This window comes from Colossoma macropomum, unplaced genomic scaffold (assembly GCF_904425465.1).
Source record: "Colossoma macropomum unplaced genomic scaffold, Colossoma_macropomum, whole genome shotgun sequence".
Lineage (NCBI taxonomy): Eukaryota > Metazoa > Chordata > Actinopteri > Characiformes > Serrasalmidae > Colossoma > Colossoma macropomum.
The window spans coordinates 16,363,880-16,381,790 of NW_023494793.1; the positions used below are offsets into that span (position 1 = coordinate 16,363,880).

The following is a 17,911-nucleotide window of genomic DNA, read 5'->3' on the forward strand; positions in this document are numbered from 1 at the left end:
ACATTTAATCTTTTATTTTCTCCTTTTCTCCCCTAACACATTCAACTCATTTGTACAGTGTTTTGAGAGTTATCACAAACCAGTTATTTTTTGTTTGAATAGGTATCTTTTTTCCCCAGCTAGTTAAAATGACATAGTGGCTATTTCACTGACTGCTCTGGTTTAGGTATCATTTTGCTAGAAGTAATAAATTTGTGCTGAATTAGACCTATACGCAACATGATTCTACACCATAGCTTATCAATATAAAGCCTCTAAGCCTCAGTGTCAATGTTTGCAGGCTTCTTTATACCATGACACATCAATAAGGTATGCTACCATTAAGAACCTAATGCTGGTACCTATACAAATACATAATCGGCCGTGATAATATTTTGACTTAACACATTAACAGCTCTTACATATCATGGTGGTACATCACATCAGCTCTTAAAAGCATGATAATGATGACCATAATAAACTACAGTGGCTTTAAAAGATGCCCCACCTTATCCAGCACGTTCAGCAAAAGTGAGACAGTAATTATAATCCACGTTGTCAAGTAATTAAACATAATTTTGCAACAATATATAATATTTTTAATTGTATAAAAGGACTGTGATTTGTCAGTCCACTAATCATGCTTTTGGTGGAATCAGATCGATTTCAAATAATAACCACAACAAGAGCAACGACAAACAAAGATAAGACACGTAAAACAAAGGGAGAAGGACAAGCATCCTTTTGGTAATTATTCATTATAGTTAGACTTGATTGGCTCCAGTCAAGAAGTTTATTCTTCCCATTTTACTTGATAACCCTATATAAATATTTGCATTTTCCCCTTCAATAATAGTTTAATTTCAAATCAAAAATGTAATCATTATCTGCACTAGACTTGTTTGATTTGTTAACATGTGCTGCTGAAAACGTGTTGAAACGCTACTATATCTCATTGTGCAATGGTTTAATTACATGTGAATTTTAGTTGGGGGTGCACTTCAGAGAATGCAGCACAACCCGTTATGGATCTATAGGCCATCATTAAAAAAAATTCCAGCCTACACTTGTTGACAGACAAAAATCTGGTTTCCCTTTCACACACCGTTCTTATTCCTGAAATGCCATTCGCTATGACTTCTGGTTAAACCACTGAATTTAACAAGAATCAGTTTTTTTAAAACCACTTTGATTTGTGACTAAATATTAAAATTGGGTTTTGCAGAGTTGGGTGAATGATTACTAAAAGCTCAGGCAGGGCTGAACAATTAATCTTTTTATCAAAATCGCAAGCTGTAATTTTAATTACATGCTATATTATTCACAGCTGTTTTCAGTTTTAAGTGGAGAATTTTAACCTAAAAACAGATTCTATAAAATGGCAATCTGACTGTACATTAAGCATTGAAGCCTCTATGCTGAAAAAAAAAAGGATCTGCAGGACTTCTTGGTGAAAAAAGGCCTGGAGCTTATTCCAAAGACCAGAAATAATCAAATTTAAATTGAAATGGTGGTCAAAAACATCGCAATGAGATATTTCCACAAATAGTTTAGCCTTATACTCATGATATCATAGCCTTTGTTCTGATCCCATTAAAACATGTCTCTGCTATATAAGACTTTTTTCTCTCTTTTAAAGATGAGTCAACTATGCTAAAGAAAGAGGCTCGTCGCAATCATGAACTATTAGCTGACAATTATCTGTGATAAACATGTGCAACTCTTACAGCACAAGCTGATTAACTTGAGATTGGGCTAAAATACACAACAACCAAAAAATCAGCAGTAAAGCGTTTTCTATTAGTATCGACATTTGGTCACTTACTGGAAATTCACTTTATCCACCTGGAATCTTGTTTCAAATATACCAGAAGTGAGAACTCTGCATCTGAGCAGGTCCTGTAGGACACAAACACAAAGGCAAAGGAGAGAAAGAATTGGTGAGACACACGAGGCATGTCACATTTCCAGTTTTAAGTAGGGAATGAAAACCAGAAACACTAACTTTCATACAAAAAAAAAAATCTATAAATCCACATGTAAGTGAAAAAATAATTGTGAAAGACAAATTAATTTACTGTTCACATGAAACCCTTGCACAAGAGGTCACCCACCTGGTCAGATGGTGTGTAGTCACCCTGCTGAACGATGTCTATTTTATCTAAAAAGCTAAAAAATGAAAACAGCAAAATCAGAAAAAACATCAAAACTATAAAATCTGTAAATTATCTGAAAAAAGTATTCAAATGGCTACTTCCAAATAACAGCATATCAAATGACAAAAACGGGCAAAATGACCACAATATCAATCAATTCATCACTGACCACTAAACAGAAATAAACATCTGATGATATAAGGTAATGACCTGGCGTCTGTGCAGATAATCAGACAGAAGATTGAACACACCCAGTCACAGAAATGTTTTACTTTTTAGAATCATAGAATTTTTTAGAATCATAGAATTTGTATATCACCTTCTGTGCACAACTATTCCAAGTTTTAGAGGAATACGATATAAAGCTTTTAACAGAGCGTCATAACATTTAAGTTTAAACGTCCCGAAATTTCTATGCATTTGGCAAGTTTAACATTTAGCAAATATAAAACGTGCCAAACCTTTGGTACAGGCCACAATATATGCCACCCCAAATATGTTAAATTTAGCAAAACACTGTAATATGCAGAAGTGTGTTCTATGTAGAGGATGTGTAACTTAATTTCACTTAGAATACCAACACACGATAATATACAATACTGAAGTACTGATTATGGTGTTCAACACAAATTAGGTACTCACTACTGTGCGCAGTCAATCAGCTGATACTCATTGGAGCGCTCATAACAGGCCTTCACTCCATCGTCCTGCCATAGAGTCTTTGTATGCTCATAGAACTCCTGAGAGCAAGAGAGATCGAGAGAGAAAGAGAGAAAGACAGAGAATATTTAGTCTGCTTTTGTGTCTGTTCCTAAGACTAAGTTAATGGTTAAGGATGTTTTTTTAAGACTATGCATTTAGAATTTATAGTATTTAAGAGTAATTTATTTTGATTAAATTAAGATTTTAATATTTAGTTACAGCATGATAGGCATCAGCCCTAGTCCTTCACAACAAGAGTAAAATCCACTGCACAAGAACAAAATAGCATTCACCTTTAAATGGGCCACACAGGCAAACCAGATTTAGCCATCACTACCAACAAGTACTAAACTTTCAGTTAAATCAAGACAGCAAATCAAAATACACTTAGTCACGCACATATACACACAAAACAAATTCATATTTTCTGGGCCAGGATAACGCCCTCTCTCCCTGATAAAGCAGGCCTGGGCCCCTGATCATGTGTCTAGGAGACAGAGGACTCCTTTATGGGCGGTCACATGCCCTCTCTCTACACTAGCCCCATGCTACACTGATTCCGACTTGCTGTAACACAGGGCACTGCCCGTCGGCACCTGCATCAATGGCGTACTCAGTCTCCTTGTTTCTTTCTGGCAATATGATATGGATGAACAAAGTTCCATTACAATAAGGGCTGCAAGATAACTCATATGTTCTTGTGACAAACACATTGTTAAGGGCTGCGATGACAGAAGAGATCAGATTACCTCAGATGACACCAAAGTAACATAATTAGATTAGCGGCGTGTGGAGTCAGAAGCCAAACAAGTTACCAAGCTGATAAACCAAGTAATTAAATATATTACTGTAGTACAAAATACATCCAGTAGGCGGCATTAATGTTCCAACAGATACGCTTTCATTTTAATCAGTGTTTTCGTCCACTATGGCTGAGCTACACTCTTATCTTACCTCTGTCAAAATGTGAGCCCTTGTGCCCTGCCAATTCGAGTCCATTTTGTGTGTTCTAAACTACATTAAAAATAATTCCTAGGTTGTTAAGATTGTGTTTCCCTCCAGTTCCTTCAGGATGTGTGGAAGTTACTCTTCGACGATGAAGCCATAAAGACTTGTGATAGTGATCTCTTAACAATAAACATATCTGCTTCTGTCAAGTTTTAAACGCATTATAAGACTGTAAGATTATCAGAAAAGAAAAGGAGATAAAGAAAGAGTAGATTTTTTTTCCCCTCTGAGGCAGTTACGTCATGGACCCCAGTCATAAGCTACTGTACTTGGTTAAGGATTGCTACTTACTTTTTTGAGATGCTTTATCAAACTTATTGTGCCTCCTATACCGAACTTATCACAACTAAACCAGTTATAATATTTTTTTTTTTACATTTACCACATAACAATAACTGTTCTACCTTAAGCTACCTTTGCTGATTAAACATATCGCAGTTTAAGCTACTGATTTTGGTTTTGCTTAAAAACAAGGTGAAGCTTCTGAATAAATAAAGAAATGAATACTAAAGTATTCTTTAAGTAAAGACTGAAGTAAAGATATTAAAGATAAGATATGGCAACCAATGCTTACACAAAGTTAAATATATTAATGTGAAGGAGCTGAGAGCATCCTCAGTCACTTGGTTATCCCCGCAGAGATGGAGACAGAGACAGTTATGAAGTTATCAGCGGCCATAAATCTATATGAGGGGGGAAAAAAAAAACAAAAAAAAAAACAGAAAAACAACAACAACAAAAAAAAAAAGTTGCCAAACCTGATGATTTATGGTCACCTATCAAAGTCAGCTAACAAAAATAAACCTGCCTATCCATTCAATAAACCAGTTAACGATAAAACACACAGCTAAACAGGGACTGTAAAAGGTTTGTGTCTTTAACTTGGTACATTTATCATCAAAATGAAAGCATCAATATGTAACTACTTGTTACAAATCAAAAACTAGAACCTTTAGATTAAAAAAAAACAAAACAAACATACTTAAAATTACGAAATGTAATATTATTGTTTTCAAAAAAGACAGTCTGATCCGAGTGCACCGTGCATGAAGTCTGCGCTTGAGCCCCACGCGCTGATGACAGCCGTGAGAGGCAGCATGAGGATGGCACCCGAGCCTTGCGTGCTAAAGCCATGAGAAACGGTCTGATCCTATCGGTTGAGCTGCGGAACGGGGAAGGTTGTGGTGAGGTGTAGCAGCAAGCTCTCCTGCCCTTTCTGCTTAGGTGCTCACGCTGCATGTAATTAGACTAACTGACGCTGGTTTGGCTTCAGCAGGGTGGGCACTTTTAAAATAAGTGGAGATGGAAGAGAAAGAAGAGAAAGACAGACGAGCAGCAGAGCACCAGCAGATGAGGAGAGCCGAGAAGCTAATGTGCGCAAAAGGATTGAAAAAGTCTGTTAAGGGTTAGAGGACACTGAATAGTGGCCTTTTTTTGTTGTATATTGTTTGTAACATAAAAGAAAATGACTGTGGCCACCGTCACGCCTGCCTCCAGCATCCTTCTTCCTCCCGGGGTAGCACATGGCGTGCTGCAACTGTAAAATGCTTCTCAAACCAGCTCTAAATGTAACAAACGAATACTGGAGTATTCAAATTATTCAGGCCAGGCCTAACATAATAATTAAGACACTTTTAAAAACTTAGCATTATGTCAGCCATTTTAAAATAAATAACTTGCTGAAAATTTTCATTAATTTTTATCATGAAATCTAATATGATAGATCTGACACATAAAAACTGGCATTATGCAAATACACACAGTGATAACTGCAGTAGCTGCTTTACTTCCTCCCCCCACCCCCCCAAGCTGATCTGTATACCCAATCAGAATCTACCTGTGAAGCATCTGAAATGGTAAACAATTAGCTAGTTGTGCATGTGTGCACGATTCTGTTGGGGCCTGAACACTAACTGTCTGACCCAGAGGACTATGGCAGCCCTGAGCACTCCCAAGGGCTATGAAAACCCCAGAGGCTGTTAATGAGCAGGGGGAAGAGAGACCAACTGTTCATTATCCCCTCCACTTTAAATCCCCAAACAACTCAATTCACACATATGGAAAATCTCAAGAGAGCTGGCTAATACAGCATAGCTGTACCCTCACTGGGTATGCTTCAGTCTCAACCAAACTTCCAAAGTTCCGCAGCGATGTCTGAAGTCGGTACAATTTCACTGTGGAACTGAGGAGCCTACAATGTGTCGCTGATGTTATATTACTGACAGAGCAACAGCTATTAACACTTGCAAGATCTATATGAAAGCAAACGTGGGGTCACGGTAACCAAGCCAGGCATTAGCAATGCTAACCATACAACTATACAGTTACCTCACCAGGCATGTGTGCTTGATATGGCCAAAAGACTATACTGCAGTTGCAATGCCACATGTTTTAATTGTGATCTACTTCATCATCATTACAAACATATCACCCTTGACGCAGCACAGTTAAAAATTTCTCTGCTTTGTTTTTTTTTTTAATCACGTAAATATCTTGATAAATCAAAACATCCAGTAAAGTTGTCTGCAAGATCTATGTTCTATACCACAACTAGCATGCTAACAGTAGTGAGTGGTATGGCCAAAATGTATATCACCATATAATTAAAATTTCTGATGGTTTCGGTATATCACAGTGTGTGTGCATGTGTGCACTAATGCACATGGTTAGGACATGGTTCACTACAGACACAGCAGGACTGGCAGTCAATGCAAAAGAGAGAGTTGATTCACCAATTGCAGGCAATTTAGAACAATCCAAAGCTTTCCACCCAGTCAAGCGTGCGCCCGCGCACGCAGCAATTTTATACTAATTGTACTAGGTCTCCTGCAAGTAAACTGCCACATCAATTTCCGGCATTTCTACTCTAACTTACATTCACCCTTGCTCCATATTTAGATTTTTAGAATTAAGACTCAAGAACATTACTGTGTGGAACTGACTCCATCATTTACCATCACTTGGAATCAGAACTGAGAATTTCTGGACTCTAAGACACGGTAAGTCTAGCTTTTTACTGGTCTATTTCTGATTTCCATCAGCAAAATAAGCATAGTTCACCATCTTTTTGCACAGATTCTGCCATTCACTAAAAGTAATTAAAATATTCAAATAAACCAAGTAATTTGCCCAAATCATTCTAGATATCATCATGAACATCAACTATCTTCACATAATTTTTAACAGTAAGTCACAAATAATATAAAGCAGTCTTATATGTAATTTCTCAATTGTGCATTTTGCTCCATTCTTATCTGTGAAATGTCAGAGTGCCATACTTACAGATGTGAACTCAAAGTCCTTCTGACTGGATAAGTTGAGAATGTACTCAATTCGTCGTTGGTTTTCTGGACAGGCAAGCTGGACGGGCGGAGTCAGAGTATTCATAGCTGTCACGATGGTCTGGAAACAAGACATAATGATTAATACTTGCTGACCACTAGGAAATTTATGTAAAATTAGCAAAGAAAAGTCAAATGTACAGCTAAATAAGACAAAGCAGATGACCCTGGGAGAAAAGCACCCACTGTCACAAGAATTCATGCCCTGATGTTTAAACAGCAGGATTTGTGCGTGCACGAGTTACGAAGATTACTGAGATAATGCCAGCATACAGAAACTAAGCAGCAGAAGTCTGGCAAAAATGTATTTTTTTTAAGCAACATTGTAATATTAATCATAGGTGATTACGGCAAATAGGTATATTTTAATACCTAGTTAAAGTATGTTTAAATCATACGCCAAAGACAGAAAATGTATGAAATTGGCCAGAGCTCTTACATACAATGCATGTGATTTTTTTCATGAGCAGATATAATTACCATTACCCTGTATCAAATTTAGTGACTGGACATATTTTAGGACTAACTGTGCAGTCTCAGTAATACGTACAGACTTTTCCACCACTAAAATGTCATATAAAAGACATGAAGTATGCAAAAAGGCATTTAAGTGAATGTATTATCTACTTAGTTTACTGTAGATGATAAAATAAATAATCTGATATGACTGTGTCATTCAGTTTGGAGCTAGAATGGTACAAGAGTGCGCACTGGCTTGAGTGCATAACAATATCCAAAGATGTAACTAGATGTGGCTGGGCATCACTCTCCTAGATTTTTTTTCCTTTGCAAATGCTTTGTAATCACATATAGCACAAGCTATCATTTTCATCATTTGAAACATCAAATAAACACAACACAAAAATCCACAGACTGGAATTTACAGACCTCTATGGCCTCTTTTATATTGTTCTTGATGTCTTGAATCTTCTGTTTCTTCTCTCTGCAAAAAGAGAAAAAAAGTAATTAGATATGATTTAAATATCACCAGTTCTCCATCTCTGTAACAAAGAAGTATGCTGAATTATACAAAGCTCAGGATGCTTGAGTTTTCTTCTTGCTTGTTCACATTGTTCTTTTAGCTGTGAGAGAAGGCTCCATTTACATTTTCAACATGACATTCATTAGAAGTCACAGGGTCTGCACACAGGGTCTGTGTGAGTGAGGGAAAAAAGGGAAGAATAGATAATGGAACATACAAAGGTTCTACATTCTATATATGTGCATGTGTGTGTGTGTGTGTGTGTGTATGTATTTACATGTACAAAAGTATGTGGACACCCCTCCTTATTGCTGAGTTCAGGTCTTTCAGCCACACCCACTGCTAACAGGAGTATTAAATGAAGCACATGGTAAATCTCCATAGACAATCATTGGCAGTAAAATGGGTTGCACTGAAGAGCTCAGTGACTTCAAGCTTGGCACTGTCAGAGGATGCCACCTTTGTCACAATTCAGTTTATGAAATGTCTGCCCTGCTAGATCTGCCTCAGTCAACCGTAAGTGCTTTTATTGTGAAATCAAAGTGACTAGGAGCAACAACAGATCAGCCGCAAAGCAGTACACCACACAAATACACAGAGTGGGGCCACAGAATCCTTAAGTTAGGAGAGAATAAATGGCATATTATCTGTTGCATCACTCACTACAGATTTCCAAACTGCCTCTGGAAGCATCATCAGCACAATAACTATGTGTTGGGAGCTTCATGAAACGGGTTTTCATGTATTACCCATTTGTCGGCCAACACTTAGAAGCTACTGAAGAAGGAAACTCATGAAAATGAAACCACTTTCACTGGTCACAAAATGTGCTTCTCTTTTCACGTGTCAGTAAGGTCTTCTCAGTTCTGTGTGGCCCATTAAATACTGTATCAGTGGGTTTGCTGAATAATGACCATGAACTGTAGCTGTGCTATGTTTGGTGGAGAGGAGGGAATCTTTTTTTAGAATTCTTAGAAAAACTCATCAAATCTGCATGGATTACATGAATGACATATTAAGCACTTAAACAAGCTTGCATGTATGTTAATGCAATTATGGGACTTAATAGTAAGCCCTTATAAAACCTGGCTGAATTAGTGTGAAATTGTGATTGCAAAGTCCTGGAGGGACTGACAGCTGAATATTTTCCTTAACTGCGTTAGGACATTTTCAAAATTAGCTGACACATCAACAATAATAAGTTTGAGTTTTAAGCATTAATTTCACATACAAGTTGATTTGTACTTACATCATTATCTCAGCAATTACTTAACTCGACTGTAGTGTACCAAAATATTTCTGTTGGTCACTCTTAAACCTTATTTGGATGATGTAATTTCCTCATTTGCAAGTGCTCCTCTGCGATTTCATTTCTGTCCAGATCAGCCATGTCTTTCACCCTCTTTCCCTCTCAAAATTACAGGCAGAATTACCTAAATTTTTCACAAAACTCTGTAGTTGACTGATGTATTTAGTCCGGATACAAATCTCTGTGATTGCAGTGAATTTTCTAGACAGGTGCTGAATCACCTTTGAAAAAAATATTTTTTTACTGCTGCTAACTGTATTTAGTCTTCTAGCACATGTATTCATATTAAACTTTTTTCCAGTTACTGAAACAGTGCATGCTATAATCTTGGTGGTAGAACGCTGATTAAAGTGAGTGAATGTCTGTTAAAAAAAATAAATAAATAAAAATAAATTATATATATATATATATATATATATATATATATATACACACACACACATATATATATATATATATTTTTTTTTAACAGACATTCACTCAATAAACTAATCGTATCCAAGTAGGGCTTAATTCTTTGTGTAGGACTGATGTTAAGATATGAGTCTATGCAGCCCTGGTGAATGAGAATGGCCCATCTATGCAGCCCTGGTGAATGAGAATGGCCCATCTATGCAGCCCTGGTGAATGAGAATGGCCCATTGCTGTCAGAAGGCTCTTCTACTGTAATAATTGTAAAGATACCATGTTCTTTAAAATACAATGGTGAGGTGCTCTGAAATTCACCAGGAAATGGACAATATTCAGATTTTGTGCACTGTTTTTACTTACTTAGTTATAATGTAAAAAAAACTACTCTTTTTGATTTTCTACCCTGTTGAAATAATGCAGGACAAAAGGGCAACCCCACCCAACCACACCCCCTGGTAAAACCATTTACTACAGTAATATTTGGAGACGTTTTGAATGTATTAAAATATGGGAACAGTTCAATCTTAATAGACACATATACATACAAGGAAACACACATATACATACAAGGAAACACACACACACACACACACACACACACACACGAGTGAAATGACTACATGCTCGGGTGGTTGTGTCCATGGCTTACTATAAACACTATCCCGCTTTAATGTGGCAATACATTAAAGGTACAACAGACATGCACACACATGCCCAAACAAATGAGCTAGCTTGTTAACTCAGTTATGCTTGTCTGGCTGGCCATTCCTCACTAGTTATATATCGCTATTTAAGTTACTTAGACTTAGAGTGAGGCAACAGGGAGCGCATAGTTTTGTTAAAGCAGTGTGGGAGAGAAAAGCCACACCAGCCTTGTGATGATCACCATAAAGCTTACATAAGCTTTACCCAAGTCTTGTGCACCTTTCTTGCTTCTTTTCTGGACAACTAAACAACATCTAAGTCCGTAGCACTTGGAAGCACAGTCACTCAGATGAAGATACACTAAATACATTATGTTGCATTAATACTCACTCAGCATTGAAGCCGTTAACATGCAAGATCCGCATCTGCTTGACAATAGTGCTCTTTCCAGACTCTCCTGCACCTATTAAAAGAGAGAGAAAAAAATGTTCCTAATCCAAAATAACTGTATGAAGTACACTAAATATGAACATTCATATTCCAGCATATTTAAATTTCATTTTTTACATTTATCTGAAACTAAACTAAAAATAAACACAGATCCTAAACTTTTAAACAGTGATTCCAAAGCATAAAATGGTATTGCACTTTACATGGCCACTCAAAAGGAGAGGAGGAGGAGGAGGAAGGGACACAAGGAGCAGCATTTTCAACAGAAACATACCCATAGGCTACGTTTTAAACACAACCATTCTTAGAAAAGTCAAAGTATTAACATACATTAACTTCAACAATGGCTCTGTCTGGCTAAAGCTTTGGATTCTGAAAAACTTCAGGGCATTTTGTTAATAGCTAGGCAGCCCTTAGTTTGTGGAATAAACTTAAGTGAAATCAGTATTTCATTTAGAACAGAGTTTACTACAAAAAGCCCATTTAAAACAGTAAATCAATAGTTATGTGATGTTACGGATAGTTTTACAGTTTTTAAAAATATTTTACAGGTTCTGTCTCTTTGTGGGGGGTCCTGAAAAGTGTGTCAGATCACAAAGATTTCCAGGCAAGATCTGTTACGTTTATGTTTCCAACATTTTAAGGGTGTCACGATCGGGGCTCCAAACTAACACCACCATGTCATCCCAGGGACATAAATATAGCACACAGGACCACATTTGGGACACATCAGGGACAATTAACGCACATGCATGAACCTAACACTTTATGTCTGTAAAACAGAATTGTGAATGGCTCGCCCTAAATAAAGCAATGCTTCCAGAAAATGTTTACTTTAGAAAGTAGCACTGTACAACAAATTTCTACCACAACCATAATGCTAATTTCCATTAGCATGTCAGTGGGAACTCCCATGTAATATTAGCATTAACACTTTTTAGCATGCTCTACCTTAAACACAGAGCTTGTAATAGACATTCAGGTAAGACTTTCCAACTTTCTTTGTTGGAGTTTTACAGTCTTCAGAAACTTAAATACTGTAATACAGACTAGTAAAGACTTGTTCTGTACAGTGATAAGCCTATGATGTCTTCTCAATAAGTACCAAATTACGCCCCAAGGCAAAATGATCTTGCCCCATTTTTATTCTAAAAGCAGCAATAAATGATGATAAATCACGTTAATAATAGTTTATAATTACTGTTTATTCTCTTTTTTACTGTTCATTATTTCTGATGCCCACTACAATGCACTCTGGTTCTGGAGAGCAGCATCATTCCAATTTTAATACGTGTTCATTTTAAGAGAGTTATTGCAAGAATACCTGAATACAGTCTAAATGTAGAGATTCAGTTTGGCTTTCAGGAATACAGTTCATCACAAGAAACAAACAAAGTTATATTTTAAAACTTTACATACACTTTTGATACACATACTCTCATATACACTGTATGCACATAAACATGTTTATTGACCACATGTGTTTGTATGCAATGTGTGTCTGGGTGTGGTCATGTGTGCTAAGCATGTATTCTGCGTACTGCTGTCTGACATTTGCTATTTTTGGGAACCTGTAGCTCAAAAACGCTAAAGAAAAATGTAATGTGAAGAAAGCAGTTTAATAATTTGGATATCCAGTTTTCACGTTAGGATCACTGACAATACTTTTCAAGGCAGGTCTGAAAAAAGTTGCCCTGGTCATAATACACATACTGATATTCATTTCTTCCAATACAGGGATTGCGATACAATATGCAGCACTGTAATCCCTGATGGAAATACAGATTAATTATTTTTGCAATATCACACATTTTGGCAAACTGGAAGAGTAACTACTGTTCCACTAAGAAAATTCTAAAAGACACAGGCTCAAAAGTAGGAGATGAGAAAAAGAAAAAAAAAACTGTATAAAACTATATAAAATACTGTAACAAACTATTTACACTGTAATACCTAGTTTCCATGTATCAATATTGTGGTGCAAAAAAAACAAACAAAAAAAACAAAAAAACAAAACAAAACAAAAAAAAACAATGTTGACTCAATCCCTCCCCCTTCAATGGCTCATTTTACATTTGGGCTAATACAGTAATGGAACAGCCCTCAAGATGGCACTGGCAAGGTCAACGAGGGCAGGTTTAAAATGGCATTGAAACGGAGATGGCCAATAATGAAATTGTGGGAAGTAAAACAGGCTGCAAGTTTGAAGAAAGCATCTACCAACTTGGAGACTGTAGCGCAAAAAAGGCCACATGTTCTCTGCACTGTGTAATTGGTTCATTCTCTCTTTTTTTTTAAATTTTGTAAATAAATTATAAATTATTTTGTGTATTACATCAGAATACACTTTTTGCTTCAGGGTTCAAAACACCTCTCATACTTAACATTCAGCAGGTAGAAAATGAAGATTGATATCAAATGGTATGGGAAATAAAGCACTGATTTTTTGAGACATCTCTCAGATGTAAACACTATCAAATAAGCAGTATATTCACACTTCAAAAAGTTCCCAGCATAAGAACCACAGTTAAAAGTTACACTGTTCACATTTATTTACAGAAAATCCTTAAAAGTAAACATTATTTATGTATTTAACAGTATTTATGTCCATTAATGTTGATAGCTTCAGTTAGGGGTATTTTTCATTTTGCAACATCAACCTTTTAACCCTTTTCCGTTAACAATACGATCCCTGAGTGCTGTTGTGGCATTTCTTTGACATCGCTGTTGTTGGAAGAAAACCTTGTATCTCCAAAATGGTAACTTTACAAAAGAAGTGGGGGGGGACACTTTACTTTTAATGTAAGTCAATGGAACCAGACGTTTTTCCAAGTCATTTAGGGTCATTTCTTTTAGTCCATTCATCATGAAATTTACAAACAACGTAAAGGGTATTTTCAAATTACGTCAAAAACTGAAAAACGTCAAAAATGGAGATGCGAGGTTCTTATGACAACAGCAATATATAAACACGATCTAATTAAAATAGAAAATTGTTATTTTTATTCAGCTTGTGTATTGTTTACCACTTCGAATAAGACATAAGAATACACGTTACTCATCAGTCATGTTTTATGGTTACTCTGCTTAAGCAAAACAATCTCTTACTGAGCCGAACTGTGCTCTTAATGAGGAAGAAAAAAACAGAAGAAAAAAAAACAGAAAACCTTATGCATCTCTTATACAGTGATAGAAAGCACAAGGTTCTACACACTTATTAATTAAATGATTTTACTGTTGCCAGTGGGGACCTCAGCTTAACTTTTTTCTTTTTTTTTTTTCTTTGCCACAATGGTACTTGTCGTGCAACTGCTTTGAAATGGAAAAACAAGCACAGCATAACATAACATGCCTAGCTGCCAGAAAGTACAAGTGTCAGGCAAGAAGTGCCAGGATTATCGGAGACAATTTCTGTGAACACCCTTTTCTTTTTAAAAACTACTGATTTTCAATGAAGGTTAGTCTATTCTCACCACTCCAAAAGATTTCATCATGTACACTGGCCCTTATACAAAAGTTATGCAAAAAAGAGAGCAGATCTCACCGGCTTTTGACATACAAAATACTTTGTGTCAGATTCACGAAACCTTCGAACGATGTGGAAACAAGCCGAGGTTTAAGTGCAAATGATGAACTGGGTTAATGTGTAAAATCAAGCGCCAGCCTACCACGGCCTCATTTATATATCATTTACATAAAGCCTCATTTACATGGCCTAATTCATACAAGTGTTTCAGTAGGGAGCCAAGATGTTTTAGTGCATGAGATTCTTGTTTCGGTAGTATAGTTTACTTTTTACTCCCATTACTGTATATTGATAATGGTTTTGGTTACTTAATTGCAAGTCAAGCAATTTTTTAAGATTGTTAAACATTTGCGCAGATGTGAGTTTTGAACAAATATGCCAAAGATGAAACTGACGAATAAGAAAACCGTCGCAAAAGATCTGAGCGCAACCATTTTGTTTAGATCTGACCATACACTACTTTGATGAATAAGGGCCAATATGTGCAGGCTCTTTTAACTGAGTGTTAACTTTTTGCAATATTTCATTTAATAAAATGTGGTGTGCTTTCTTCTGACCCCATATCATAGGTAAGACCTAAACACATCAATATTACAATAGATTACAAGCAGAAACAAACGAATTTTGAAACCGAATATTCCTTAAACCCTAGTAGGTAGTTTTTTTTTAAACATCATATATATCAAATATATTCAGATGGGACACCATGTCAACCTTAGGAACAAGCCCCAGTAACCTACATTTATAAATCATTAACAAGTAATAACTTAGAGATTTGAAATGAAATAGCAAACACAATCACAGTTATTTAATCACAACTGACTTCTGTAATCATTTACAGAAACTGCATCATGCATACAAATTTAGAGCCTTTCAGATAAAATCTGACTCTTCGTCGCTGTATTAAGGCAGGAGATAAACCACTGAATACATTGAGTGGAATATAAAGACGACAAAAGTGATCAGAGAGGAAACATTGATGTCCAGTTGTAACACTTGCTGTGAGTTTCATTTAAAATGTCACCTGTCATCTTTACTATAACACCATGGTTATCGATCCTTGATCCTTAGAAGCATCCCAAAAACATGATACCAATGCTTTGAGTTGGAGATCATGCTGTCTGCCTAGGGTGCAGTGTTTGATTAGTGGTCCACACAAACTACTTACTAAGCACCATGCAAAAGTCAGACAACACCATTCATTGATCTAATTTCGGGTCAAAACTGCAATCAAGTACAAATTTTTAACTTTCTAGTGTCCAAATGAAAACAGAAAATTACACAAAAGTAACAACTAAATACATAAATTATGAGATTTTTCAGTAATTAGTGTCCACTCTTTGCCATTAATACAGCTCCCATTCTTTTAGAAAGACTTGTCTTCAGGTTCAAAAAGGAAACTTGCAGCGATATTTTTCCCAATCTCCAATTCAAAGGAACTGCTGCCGTACTCAAAACAATCTTCTGAGAAATATCTCTTGAAAACAAATAACTTATACATAGCTGTTTGTCTGGAAATCAAATAAATGAAGGGTGGTTTCTGACTATTGCACAGTACTGCAGCTATGGGTGATAGGGCAAAAATATCCTAATATACAATACGCATCAAAATACTTCGTTTTTCTGAGACAAAACAGAACCTGTAGTGCTGCACATAAAAATGCTAAAAATAATAATAAACCTACAACTACAATGATGTTTTACACTTCGTTTTACAAACTGAACTTCACTATATCCAATTAAACAGGCCTAAATGTGCTCACTGTATAATGAAACACATAGTTACACCTTAAATACTGACAATGTCCACAATGTGCTCAGAAAAGTGTATGACAATTTAATCACAATAACGCTAAAATATCATCACATTGCCCACCCCTACTGCAGTGTTCACGTCAAAACATTGCAGCTTTACCACTTTACAAATCTTTGTTACATACATTATTCACACACTGTTTTAGGATAGTGCAGAATTCCTTAGTGTTATTTACAGCAGTTCAATTCTTTGCTTACATTGTATCTTACAAAATTTAGCACGTGCAAGGTATGGAAAACGGTCTATTATCAACAGTTAGCTCTTGCTAACTGAGACACTAACCACCTAAAAGTCTACAGTGGGGGTCGTCAACTGGCAGATCACAGTCCGTGGACCAAGCCAAGTATTTCAGCAGACCAAACCACACTTGAATAAAATTCTGTAGCAAAGCCGATTAACATTTTGTTTTTCGATGACATACAAGAACATGAAGCAGCATGGCTTCTGTAGCAGACTTGTGTTGCAGCTTATCCAGTCTGATGCATTTCAACTCATCGGAACAGAGACAAGAGGGCTAGATGTCAGCTCAGAAAGCAAATAATTTCACATATTTTTGTAGATTTTCAATTTTATTTACTATTTCTTTTCTAAGCAGTGAAGCCACAATATGGCTTGCTAAAAAAAATTAAGTAAAAGGGTAAATCAAGGACAAAAGTTTAAATATTAATGCCAGAAAACAACGCATTTTTCTCCCTGCCCAAAACCTGTGTCTCACCAGAGTCACTAGTCAAAAGTGGACAGCTACCATGTTCAAAAGATTGAAAATCAGACTCTTTGTAAGCAAGAAATCTGATGTAACTGGTCGTTCCAAAGAATTAGCTGAATAACCCTGGTCTATACGACACCCTGAAACCCTGAAGGCTACACTGCTAACTCTACTGCTACTCAAACCATGCTCCAGGCCAGGAGAACGTTGCACATGTGGCTACCAAATGCTTGGAAGAACAGTGCCATTGCTGATCATAAATACACAAAACTCTATTTTGTTTTAATTAGAATGTACTGGGATCTCTGCAAACATCAGACAGCTTTTTGGCAACTCAGTCTTTCTGAATAAAGTAATTTTTTTTGTACGCTTTGTAGCATAGTTAGCCAATGTAAACGTGACGTAAAATTGACATATCTGCAAGGCTAAGCTTGGCTTCACACCGCCAGTTAGTTGCGTACTCGTGTCTTTCACAGACGTGGTTCCATTTGCATTATTAGTTTGTAGCCTGCTGTGATTAGTGTCTACCAGTTAGCATTCAAGCTACAACTTTGTAGTGCTGCTTTGCGTTTTAGCCCTGTGTAAGGCTACACAGATGATGTGTTATGATCTGTAGCCTGTGTTAGTGTTAGAACATTTTGGAGAGTAGAATATTTTATTGTTCGCTGATAAAGTTAGTGCATAAAAGTCACTTGTCTGGCTCTCTGTGTGTTGACAAGAAACCTAAGTAGACCAAACTTACAAACAGTTCTTAGAATGTCCCCCCACAATACTTATAGATTATTCTTGTAGTTGTTTTAAACTATTAAGGTAAACATTAACACAAAAAGTCATCATCTTTCTCCCAACCTTCTATGTTCACTATTACTGTAGCTTTTAA

At 36.4% G+C, this 17,911-nt stretch overlaps 1 protein-coding gene across 1 annotated transcript in view; it reads right to left on the bottom strand.

Moving 5' to 3' along the window:
• LOC118813363 (guanine nucleotide-binding protein G(s) subunit alpha) overlaps nucleotides 1–17,911 on the bottom strand; it is a 34,468-nt gene that overhangs the window by 9,665 nt on the left and 6,892 nt on the right. The window contains exons 2-7 of the mRNA XM_036578651.1: nucleotides 10,924–10,996; nucleotides 8,075–8,129; nucleotides 7,128–7,247; nucleotides 2,778–2,875; nucleotides 2,094–2,148; nucleotides 1,805–1,878 (exon numbers count right to left, since the gene is read on the bottom strand). Coding sequence (XP_036434544.1) covers nucleotides 1,805–1,878; nucleotides 2,094–2,148; nucleotides 2,778–2,875; nucleotides 7,128–7,247; nucleotides 8,075–8,129; nucleotides 10,924–10,996 — 475 coding nt within the window. The remainder of the gene's footprint in view (nucleotides 1–1,804; nucleotides 1,879–2,093; nucleotides 2,149–2,777; nucleotides 2,876–7,127; nucleotides 7,248–8,074; nucleotides 8,130–10,923; nucleotides 10,997–17,911) is intronic.